Raw genomic sequence first — 12,582 nt, 5'->3', positions numbered from 1 at the left:
ACAGGCCTGAGGCCTGTTGAGGTGACTAGTACTGGCCTGAGGCCTGTTGAGGTGACTAGTACTGGCCTGAGGCCTGTTGAGGTGACTAGTACAGGCCTGAGGCCTGTTGAGGTGACTAGTACTGGCCTGAGGCCTGTTGAGGTGACTAGTCCTGGCCCTGGGCCTGTTGAGGCCTCTCTGATGTCTCTCTCCCTCTCTCTCTCTCTCTCTCTCTCTCTGTCTCTCTCTCTCTCTGTCTCTCTCTCTCTCTCTGTCTCTCTCTCTCTCTCTCTCTCTCTGTCTCTCTCTCTCTGTCTCTCTCTCTCTCTCTCTCTCTCTCTCTCTCTCTCCCTCCCTCCCTCCCTCCCTCCCTCCCTCCTCCCTCCCTCCCTCCCTCCCTCCCTCCCTCCCTCCCTCCCCCTCCCTCCCTCCCTCCCTCCCTCCCTCCCCTCCCTCCCTCCCTCCTCTCTCTCCCTCTCTCTCCTCCCTCTCCCCCCCTCTCCTCCCTCCCTCCCCTCCCTCCCTCCCTCCCTCCCTTAGTTTAACACACTGACTGTAATTATCTAGATATGAGTGTCTGCTAAATGACCAACATGTGAAATGTATCAGAAGACTGGCTTGTTGTTCCTTCTCTCTCCAGGCGTATCAGTTTGGAATTTTCAAGACAACTACTGATTAACTCTTTCCTCTCTCTCCTCTCTCCTCTTTCCTCCTCTCTCCTTCTCTCTCCTCTCTCCTTCTCTCTCCTCTCTCCTTCTCTCTCCTCTCTCTCTCCTTCTCTTTCTCCTCTCTCATTCTCTTTCTCCTCTCTCCTCTCTCTCCTATTTCCTCCTCTCTCCTTCTCTTTCTCCTCTCTCCTCTCTCTCCTATTTCCTCCTCTCTCCTTCTCTTTCTCCTCTCTCCTCTCTCTCCTATTTCCTCCTCTCTCCTTCTCTTTCTCCTCTCTCCTATTTCCTCCTCTCTCCTTCTCTTTCTCCTCTCTCTCCTCTTTCCTCCTCTCTCCTTCTCTCCTCTCTCCTTCTCTCTCCTCTTTCCTCCTCTCTCCTTTCCTCCTCTCTCCTTCTCTCCTCTCTCCTTCTCTCCTCTCTCCTCCTCTCCTTTTCTCCTCTCTCCTTTTCTCGCCGCTCTCTCCTTCTCTCTCCTTCTCTCCTCCTCTCTCCTCTCTCCTTCTCTCCTCTCTCCTCTCTCCTCTCTCCCTCTCTCCTTCTCTCTCCTCTCTCCTTCTCTCTCCTCTCTCCTCCTCTCTCCTTCTCTCTCCTCTCTCTCCTCTCCTCTCTCTCCTCTCTCCTCCTCTCTCTCCTCTCCTCTCTCTCCTCTCTCCTCTCTCTCTCTCTCTCCTCTCTCTCCTCTCTCTCCTCCTCTCTCCTCCTCTCTCCCCTCTCCTTCTCTCTCTCCTCTCTCTCTCCTCTCTCCTCTCTTCTCTCTCTCCTCTCTCTCCTTCTCTCTTCTCTCTCTTTCTCTCTCCTCCTCTCTTCTTTCTCTCCAGGCGTATGAGTGGGCGTTAGAGGGGATGCGTCACCTGGCCAGCATCAACATGGAGGACTGCACGGTGCTCGACAAGAGCCAGGGGGTGATCAGCTGTCTGGAGGGGTACCGCCAGCAGCACCCCCCGATCCCCGACCCCCGCTTCCAGGAGATGAAGGAGCTGGCTGGGGAGATGAAGAGCGAGCAGGGCCTCAAACAGTGGAAGTTCGCCTGGTCCAAGTGCCAGGAGACCAAGCAGATGTTTGAGAAGAAGCTGGAGGCTGCTCTGAGGACGAGGCGAGCCCTGCCCACGGGAGAGTCACCCGGGTCGGGTACAGCTGGTGCAGGGAAGGACGGCGGGGTAGGGGACGCCACCCCCAGACGTTACTCTGACGTTAACAACGACGTGGGACAGGAGAGGAGCCGCAGTGTGTCACACGCCTGTAGAAAGGCCTTTAGTGGGGTGTGGGGGGTCAGAGAGGGGGTGTGGGGGGTCAGAGAGAGGCTGTCCTCCACCTCCAGCTCTGCCTCAGCTCAGTCGGCCTGCAGCCTCAGACAGGAGACACCCCTAACCTCCTCTCCCTACGGTCTGGTGCACAGGCTCCCCCTCACCCCCCTCTCCACCCAGCTCCTCACCCGTAGCACCTCCTCCGAGGAGTCGTCCCACGGGGTTCGTATTAAAGCGCAGGGCCGTAGCTCCTCCTGCTCCTTCTCCCCTCCCTGACCCCCTGGAGCCGAGCTCCGCCCTAACCCTGCTCGCCGACCCCCGCTCCGCAAGACCCAGAGCTTCGACTGCCAGAGCCCCCCCCCGCCTCCCCTGACTCCTCCCGCTATGGGACCTGTCAGCGGACGCTGAGCGAGCCGGCGCGGCGCGGCAACACTGGGGTGTTTATTAAAGGCCTGGAGGTCAGTAGTAGGGAGGTGGCTGAGCGACCCTACTCCCCAGAATGACGCCTCCTGGCTGGGCAGCGGGAGAGGCACTGAGGACCCCTCCATCAGCACTACCAGTAGTCCTCTACCAGAGACCCGTGCCAAGGGCAGGTGGGTACCTGGCTAGGCTCACACACACACACACACACACACACACACACACACACACACACACACACACACACACACACACACACACACACACACACACACACACACACACACACACACACACACACACACACACACACTACCACACACACACACACACACACACACACACACACACACACACACACACACACACACACACACACACACACACACACACACACACACACACACACACACACACACACACACACACACACACACACACACACACACACACACACACACACACACACACACACACACACACACACACACACACACACACACACACACACACACACACACACACACACACACACACACAGAGCGAGCTGTCTTTCTGTCTGTCATGTTTCCCAGTGTAGTGTTACAGGGACAGATGGGTTTTAGTCTACCTACCACTACTCTACTGTGTGTGTGTGTATATGCGTGTGTGTGTGTCTGTGCCTGTGCCTGTGTGTGTGTGCGCAGTCATCTGTGTGTGGCCGTGTGGAGGCTGGGCCTGATGTTGAGAGGCTGTCACCAGGGAACCTATCACACTGTTCACAGACCCACAGAGTGGTACAGCACCCCCTGAACTGACACACTGGAGGGTGGGAGGTGAACGGAGGGAGGGAGGGAGGGAGGTGGACTGAGGGAGGGAGGGAGGGAGGGAGGTGAACTGAGGGAGAGAAGGAGGGACTGAGGACCACTAGGACATGTTGAGACAGGTAGCTGGGGACTGAGGACCACTACGACATGTTGAGACAGGTAGCTTAACAGTTATCTCAGGTAGTCTTAACAGTCCTCTCCTCCCTCCACAGTAAACTGACCAGTCTTAACAGTCCTGTCTCTCCCTCCACAGTAAACTGACCAGTCTAACAGTCCTGTCTCTCCCTCCACAGTAAACTGACCAGTCTAACAGTCCTGTCTCTCCCTCCACAGTAAACTGACCAGTCTAACAGTCCTCTCTCTCCCTCCATAGTAAACTGACCAGTCTAACAGTCCTCCCTCTCCCTCCACAGTAAACTGACCAGTCTAACAGTCCTCTCTCTCCCTCCATAGTAAACTGACCAGTCTAACAGTCCTCCTCTCCCTCCACAGTAAACTGACCAGTCTAACAGTCCTCTCTCTCCCTCCACAGTAAACTGACCAGTCTAACAGTCCTCCTCTCCCTCCACAGTAAACTGACCAGTCTTAACAGTCCTCTCCTCTCGCCACAGTAAACTGACCAGTCTAACAGTCCTCCCTCCCTCCACAGTAAACTGACCAGTCTTAACAGTCCTCTCCTCCCTCCACAGTAAACTGACCAGTCTAACAGTCCTCCACAGTAAACTGACCAGTCTTAACAGTCCTCTCTCTCCCTCCACAGTAAACTGACCAGTCTTAACAGTCCTCTCCTCCTCTCTCTCCCTCCACAGTAAACTGCCCAGTCTTAACAGTCCTCTCCTCTCGCCACAGTAAGCTGCGTCACATCGTGGATGAGATGGTGACCACGGAGAGGGAGTACGTGCGTTCCCTTCGTTACATCATCGAGCACTACTTCCCCGAGATGGAGAGAGGAGACCTCCCGCAGGACCTCAGGGGAAAACGCAGCGTCATCTTTGGGAACCTGGAGAAGCTTATGGACTTCCACAGCCAGTACTTCCTCAAGGAGTTGGAGAGCTGCTGCAACCACCCTCTGAGGGTGTCACACTGCTTCCTACGACACGTAAGAGACCTCATTCCTCTTAACGACTTGTTTCAATATACCCAGAGGTAACGTTACTACCGAAAATCACCTATTACGAGTCTCACGCTGCTTCCTACGACACGTAAGAGACCTCTTCGTACCTCTTACTCTATAGCCGAATGACAATATGTTCCTCAAACAATAGAGGATATCCACTTCTGTTACAGCCGAATGACAAAGTGTTCCTGAGGTAGCATTACTGAGGTAGCATTACTGAGGTAGCATTACTGAGGTAACATTACTGAGGTAACATTACTGAGGTAGCATTACTGATGATTACATTACTGAGGAAACATTACTGAGGTAGCATTACTGAGGTAGCATTACTGAGGTAACATGACTGAGGTAACATTACTGAGGTAACATTACTGAGGTAACATTACTGATGATTACATTACTGAGGTAGCATTACTGAGGAAACATTACTGAGGTAGCATTACTGAGGTAGCATTACTGAGGTAACATTACTGAGGTAGCATTACTGAGGTAACATTACTGAGGTAACATTACTGAGGTAGCATTACTGATGATTACATTACTGAGGTAACATTACTGAGGTTACATTACTGAGGTAGCATTACTGAGGTAACATTACTGAGGTAACATTACTGAGGTAACATTACTGAGGTAACATTACTGATGATTACATTACTGATGTAACATTACTGAGGTAACATTACTGAGGTAACATTACTGAGGTAACATTACTGAGGTAACATTACTGATGATTACATTACTGAGGTAACATTACTGAGGTAACATTACTGAGGTACATTACTGAGGTAACATTACTGAGGTAACATGACTGAGGTAACATTACTGAGGTAACATTACTGAGGTAACATTTCTGATGATTACATTACTGAGGTAGCATTACTGAGGAAACATTACTGAGGTAGCATTACTGAGGTAGCATTACTGAGGTAGCATTACTGAGGTAACATTACTGAGGTAGCATTACTGAGGTAACATTACTGAGGTAACATTACTGAGGTAGCATTACTGAGGTAACATTACTGATGATTACATTACTGAGGTAACATTACTGAGGTAACATTACTGAGGTAACATTACTGAGGTAGCATTACTGAGGTAGCATTACTGATGATTACATTACTGAGGTAACATTACTGATGATTACATTACTGAGGTAGCATTACTGAGGTAACATTACTGATGATTACATTACTGAGGTAACATTACTGATGATTACATTACTGAGGTAACATTACTGAGGTAACATTACTGAGGTAGCATTACTGAGGTAGCATTACTGAGGTAACATTACTGAGGTAGCATTACTGAGGTAACATTACTGAGGTAGCATTACTGAGGTAGCATTACTGAGGTAACATTACTGAGGTAGCATTACTGAGGTAACATTACTGAGGTAACATTACTGAGGTAACATTACTGAGGTAGCATTACTGATGATTACATTACTGAGGTAACATTACTGAGATAGCATTACTGAGGTAACATTACTGAGGTAACATTACTGAGGTAACATTACTGAGGTAACATTACTGAGGTAGCATTACTGAGGTAACATTACTGAGGTAACATTACTGAGGTAACATTACTGATGTACATTACTGAGGTAACATTACTGATGATTACATTACTGAGGTAACATTACTGAGGTAACATTACTGAGGTAACCACCCCCTTTAGTCTCACGGTTTCCTGCGCCTCTAGACATCTACAGTATACTATATCCTAACGATGACGATGTGTTCCTGAGGTTCCTTGGTCCAGTCCGTTTAACTGGCCGGCCCTGGTATCTAGCTGCTCGTTAACCTCAAGGCAGGATTTTGGCTTTAGGGAGGCGCTTTTACCTTCAAATACCAACCCAGCTGTGAAAATACTGAACTCTACTAATCTCTCTAGCAGGTTCCATGTTCCTGTTTCACACACACACACACACACACACACACACACACACACACACACACACACACACACACACACACACACACACACACACACACACACACACACACACACACACACACACACACACACACACACACACACACACACACACACACACACACACACACACACACACTGTTCACACACACACACACACACACACACACACACACACACACACACACACACACACTGTTCTCTCTACCTTCATACCTGTGGTCGTTCCTCTACCCCTTGGTTTGATTTAAACAGGGAGATGTAGTTCTACACCCTTAAACAGCAGCTGGAGACTCTACCAGGCTTATAACAGGGAGATGTAGTCCTCTACCAGGCTTATAACAGGGAGATGTAGTCCTCTACCAGGCTTATAACAGGGAGATGTAGTCCTCTACCAGGCTTATAACAGGGAGATGTAGTCCTCTACCAGGCTTATAACAGGGAGATGTAGTCCTCTCTACCAGGCTTATAACAGGGAGATGTAGTCCTCTACCAGGCTTATAACAGGGAGATGTAGTCCTCTACCAGGCTTATAACAGGGAGATGTAGTCCTCTACCAGGCTTATAACAGGGAGATGTAGTCCTCTACCAGGCTTATAACAGGGAGATGTAGTCCTCTACCAGGCTTATAACAGGGAGATGTAGTCCTCTACCAGGCTTATAACAGGGAGATGTAGTCCTCTACCAGGCTTATAACAGGGAGATGTAGTCCTCTACCAGGCTTATAACAGGGAGATGTAGTCCTCTACCAGGCTTATAACAGGGAGATGTAGTCCTCTCTACCAGGCTTATAACAGGGAGATGTAGTCCTCTACCAGGCTTATAACAGGGAGATGTAGTCCTCTACCAGGCTTATAGCAGGGAGATGTAGTCCTCTCTACCAGGCTTATAACAGGGAGACTGGATCTGCGTCCCTGATGGCTAGATATAGTGCACTTCTTTTGACCCGAGCCTTATGGGCTAGTGCACTACATAGGGACTAGTGCACTACATAGGGGCTAGTGCACTACATAGGGACTAGTGCACTACATAGGGACTAGTGCACTACATAGGGACTAGTGCACTACATAGGGACTAGTGCACTACATAGGGGACTAGTGCACTACATAGGGACTAGTGCACTACATAGGGACTAGTGCACTACATAGGGACTAGTGCACTACATAGGGACTAGTGCACTACATAGGGACTAGTGCACTACATAGGGACTAGTGCACTACATAGGGACTAGTGCACTACATAGGGACTAGTGCACTACATAGGGACTAGTGCACTACATAGGGACTAGTGCACTACATAGGGACTAGTGCACTACATAGGGACCAGTGCACTACATAGGGACTAGTGCACTACATAGGGACTAGTGCACTACATAGGGACTAGTGCACTACATAGGGACTAGTGCACTACATAGGGACTAGTGCACTACATAGGGACTGGTGCACTACATAGGGACTGGGGACTGCACTACATAGGGACTAGTGCACTACATAGGGACTAGTGCACTACATAGGCACTAGTGCAGTGCTACATAGGGACTAGTGCACTACATAGGGACAGTGCAGGGGGACTAGTGCACTACATAGGGACTGGTGCACTACAGTGCACTACATAGGGACTAGTGTGCACTTTGGGACTAGTGCACTACATAGGGACTTTGTGCACTACATAGGGACTAGTGCACTACATAGGGACTAGTGCACTACATAGGGACTGGCACTACATAGGGACTGGTGCACTACATAGGGACTAGTGCACTACATAGGCACTACATAGGACTAGTGCACTACATAGGGACTAGTGCACTACATAGGGAGTGCAGTGCACTACATAGGGACTAGTGCACTACATAGGGACTGTGCACTACATAGGGACTAGTGCACTACATAGGGACTAGTGCACTACATAGGGACTGTGCACTACATAGGGACTGGTGCACTACATAGGGACTAGTGCACTACATAGGGACTAGTGCACTACATAGGGACTGTGCACTACTGTAGGGACTAGTGCACTACAGGACTACATAGGGACTAGTGCACTACATAGGGACTGGTGCACTACATAGGGACTAGTGCACTACATAGGGACTAGTGCACTACATAGGGACTAGTGCACTACATAGGGACTAGTGCACTACATAGGGACTGGTGCACTACATAGGGACTGGTGCACTACATAGGGACTAGTGCACTACATAGGGACTGGTGCACTACATAGGGACTAGTGCACTACATAGGGACTAGTGCACTACATAGGGACTGGTGCACTACATAGGGACTAGTGCACTACATAGGGACTAGTGTGCCGTTTGGGACGTAGCCTAAGTCGACACATTCCTGGCTATAAACGTCTGGGAGAGATATTACACTCTGTCACGGATATTAAAAAAGCAACCAAGTAATTTGATGTCTCGCCAGAATTCTCGCCAAATAAAACCGAACTTGTCGAGAAATGGAGAGTGCCTCATTTCCTTTTTTTGGTACAGGGCATGTTTACAGAACAAGAGAGGGTTTTCTGTCTTCTCTCAGTAGAATGATTTGTTCTGTTTCCATGTAATCCACAGCAAGACGCGTTCGGCCTGTACGCTCTGTACAGTAAGAACAAGCCTCGGTCTGATACGCTGTTGGCCAGCCACGGAAACAGCTTCTTCAGGGTGAGGAAGAAGAACACACCAGAACACACATACATGTGCTTCAGAACGTACAGACAACTAGCTGTGGCTCTTTGCACCTGGCTGTCTGGCTGTCTGTCTGTCTGGCTGTCTGTCTGGCTGTCTGTCTGGCTGTCTGTCTAGCTGTCTGTCTAGCTGTCTAGCTGGCTGTCTGTCTAGCTGTCTGTCTGTCTAGCTGTCTAGCTGTCTAGCTGTCTAGCTGTCTGTCTAGCTGTCTGTCTGTCTGTCTGTCTGTCTGTCTGTCTGTCTGTCTGTCTGTCTGTCTGTCTGTCTGTCTGTCTGTCTGTCTGTCTGTCTGTCTGTGGCTTTTTGCACCTAACTGACTGACTGTCTGTCTGTCTGTCTAGCTGCATAACCTTTGACCTCTCTCCGCTATAGAACAAGCAGCTGGTGCTGGGAGATAAGATGGACCTGGCCTCCTACCTGTTAAAGCCCATCCAGAGGATGGCTAAATACGCTCTCCTCCTCAAAGACCTGATCAAGGAGGTGAGCGAGGCGCAGGAGACAGAGCTGGGCTCCCTCCGAGCCGCCGCGGAGATGGTCAAGTTCCAGCTGCGTCACGGCAACGACCTGCTCGCCATGGACGCCATTCGAGACTGTGACGTGAGTGACGCACCTTCAGCCTGAGAGTTTTCGTGTCGTCTTTGACCCTCACAGAGTTACAGTCCAACTCGGGAGACGGCCGAGGGGGAGACGGCCAAGGGGGAGAACGGCCGAGGGGGAGAACGGCCGATGGGGAGAACGGCCGAGAGGGAGACGGCCGATGGGGAGAACGGCCGAGGGGGAGAACGGCCGAGAGGGAGACGGCCGATGGGGAGAACGGCCGAGGGGGACAACGGCCGAGGGGAGACGGCCGATGGGGAGAACGGCCGAGGGGAGACGGCCGAGGGGGAGAACGGCCGAGAGGGAGACGGCCGATGGGGAGAACGGCCGAGGGGGAGAACGGCCGAGGGGGAGAACGGCCGAGGGGGAGACGGCCGAGGGGAGACGGCCGAGGGGAGAACGGCCGAGGGGGAGAACGGCCGAGGGGGATAGGCCGAGGGGGAGACGGCCGAGGGGGAGAACGGCCGAGGGGGAGACGGCCGAGGGGGATAACGGCCGAGGGGGAGACGGCCGAGGGGGAGAACGGCCGAGGGGGAGACGGCCGAGGGGGATAACGGCCGAGGGGGAGACGGCCGAGGGGGAGAGTGGCTCATAATAACTGTATCCAACATTGACACCATGTGTTTTGATGTGATTGATCCCATTCCACTGATTCCACTCCAGCCGTTACCACGAGCCCGTCCTCCCCAATTAAGGTGCCACCACCCTCCTGTGTGGTACAGCGATAATATGACACACTCTGTGGAACTGAACGATTTGGGGAAGTCTGAAATACAAGGGGAGGGGGGGGGGATTGTAAAATACCACTGGGACGGTTTTAGACTTGGGGATTGTAAAATACCACTGGGACGGTTTTAGACTTGGGGAATAGCGGCGTGAAGAACGAATCTTGGGAAGATGGCAACGTGCAACAAGTGTTTGAGTAACATGAAGTGTTGTATGTTAAGCCTGCCTCTCGTCCCGTCCTCCCCAGGTGAACCTGAAGGAGCAGGGTCAGCTGGTCAGACAGGATGAGTTCTGGATCTGGTACGGCAGGAAGAAGTGTCAGCGACATGTCTTCCTGTTTCAAGACCTGGTGCTGTTCAGTAAACCCAAACGCATCGAAGGAGGACTGGACGTTTACATCTACAAACACTCCTTTAAGGTGGGTCCCTCTATATCTACCAACACTCCTTTAAGGTGGGTCCCTCTATATCCACCAACACTCCTTTAAGGTGGGTCCCTCTATATCTACCAACACTCCTTTAAGGTGGGTCCCTCTATATCTACCCTCTATATCTACCCTCTATATCCACCAACACTCCTTTAAGGTGGGTCCCTCTATATCTACCAACACTCCTTTAAGGTGGGTCCCTCTATATCTACCAACACTCCTTTAAGGTGGGTCCCTCTATATCTACCAACACTCCTTTAAGGTGGGTCCCTCTATATCTACCAACACTCCTTTAAGGTGGGTCCCTCTATATCTACCAACACTCCTTTAAGGTGGGTCCCTCTATATCCACCAACACTCCTTTAAGGTGGGTCCCTCTATATCTACCAACACTCCTTTAAGGTGGGTCCCTCTATATCTACCAACACTCCTTTAAGGTGGGTCCCTCTATATCTACAAACACTCCTTTAAGGTGGGTCCCTCTATATCTACCAACACTCCTTTAAGGTGGGTCCCTCTATATCCACCAACACTCCTTTAAGGTGGGTCCCTCTATATCTACCAACACTCCTTTAAGGTGGGTCCCTCTATATCTACCCTCTATATCTACCCTCTATATCCACCAACACTCCTTTAAGGTGGGTCCCTCTATATCTACCAACACTCCTTTAAGGTGGGTCCCTCTATATCTACCAACACTCCTTTAAGGTGGGTCCCTCTATATCTACCAACACTCCTTTAAGGTGGGTCCCTCTATATCTACCAACACTCCTTTAAGGTGGGTCCCTCTATATCTACCAACACTCCTTTAAGGTGGGTCCCTCTATATCCACCAACACTCCTTTAAGGTGGGTCCCTCTATATCTACCAACACTCCTTTAAGGTGGGTCCCTCTATATCTACCAACACTCCTTTAAGGTGGGTCCCTCTATCTACAAACACTCCTTTAAGGTGGGTCCCTCTATATCTACCAACACTCCTTTAAGGTGGGTCCCTCTATATCCACCAACACTCCTTTAAGGTGGGTCCCTCTATATCCACCAACACTCCTTTAAGGTGGGTCCCTCTATATCTACCAACACTCCTTTAAGGTGGGTCCCTCTATATCTACCAACACTCCTTTAAGGTGGGTCCCTCTATATCTACCAACACTACTTTAAGGTAGGACCCTCTATATCCACCCTCTATATCTACCAACACTCCTTTATGTGTTTGTTATACTGTGGTCAGTTGTAGAAGTGACATAGGGATTTGGTTATACTGTGGTCAGTTGTAGTAGTGACATAGGGATTTGGTTATACTGTGGTCAGTTGGAGAAGTGACATAGGGATTTGGTTATACTGTGGTCAGTTGTAGTAGTGACATAGGGATTTGGTTATACTGTGGTCAGTTGTAGAAGTGACATAGGGATTTGGTTATACTGTGGTCAGTTGTAGAAGTGACATAGGGATTTGGTTCTCCTTTGTTTTTACAATGTAGAGATGTGATAAGCAGAAACGTAGAAGTTGTAAGAAAAATGGAATGTTATTTTGTTGGGAATCACATCTCCCTCCCTCTCTCTCTGTCTCTCCCTCTTTCTCTCTATCTGTCTCTCTCCCTCCCTCCCTCTCTCTCTCTCTCTGTCTCTCTGTCTCTGTCTCTCTCTCTCTCTCTCTCTCTCCCTCTCTCTCTCTCTCCCTCTCTTTGTCTCTCTCCCTCTTTCTCTCTATCTGTCTCTCTCCCTCCCTCCCTCTCTGTTTCTCCCTCCCCCCAGACGGCAGACGTGGGGATGACAGAGACATCTGGGGACAACAGTCTTCGTTTCGAGGTGTGGTTCAGACGCAGGAGCAGTAAGAACCAGACGTATGTCCTGCAGGCCTCCAACACAGACATCAAACACGCCTGGACCAACAACATCGCACGTATCCTCTGGCAGCAGGCTACCCGGAATAAAGGTAGAGATGAGGGAGGGAGGGAGAGAGGGAGGGAAGGAGGGAGGGAGGG

The 12,582-nt window shown here is 50.5% G+C and overlaps 1 protein-coding gene across 1 annotated transcript in view; it reads left to right on the top strand.

Annotated features, from left to right (window-relative positions):
- Positions 1–12,582, top strand: part of LOC124035367 — a 160,228-nt gene that overhangs the window by 131,462 nt on the left and 16,184 nt on the right. The window contains exons 16-24 of the mRNA XM_046348828.1: positions 1,466–1,915; positions 2,072–2,135; positions 2,178–2,284; positions 2,390–2,484; positions 3,967–4,216; positions 8,736–8,825; positions 9,222–9,446; positions 10,420–10,590; positions 12,353–12,533. Of these exons, the coding sequence (XP_046204784.1) occupies positions 1,466–1,915; positions 2,072–2,135; positions 2,178–2,284; positions 2,390–2,484; positions 3,967–4,216; positions 8,736–8,825; positions 9,222–9,446; positions 10,420–10,590; positions 12,353–12,533 (1,633 nt within the window). The remainder of the gene's footprint in view (positions 1–1,465; positions 1,916–2,071; positions 2,136–2,177; positions 2,285–2,389; positions 2,485–3,966; positions 4,217–8,735; positions 8,826–9,221; positions 9,447–10,419; positions 10,591–12,352; positions 12,534–12,582) is intronic.

The sequence above is a fragment of the Oncorhynchus gorbuscha genome, linkage group LG05 (assembly GCF_021184085.1).
Source record: "Oncorhynchus gorbuscha isolate QuinsamMale2020 ecotype Even-year linkage group LG05, OgorEven_v1.0, whole genome shotgun sequence".
Lineage (NCBI taxonomy): Eukaryota > Metazoa > Chordata > Actinopteri > Salmoniformes > Salmonidae > Oncorhynchus > Oncorhynchus gorbuscha.
The sequence above is the reverse complement of the archived record's forward strand: the minus strand, read 5'-3'. Positions and strand labels throughout refer to the sequence as shown.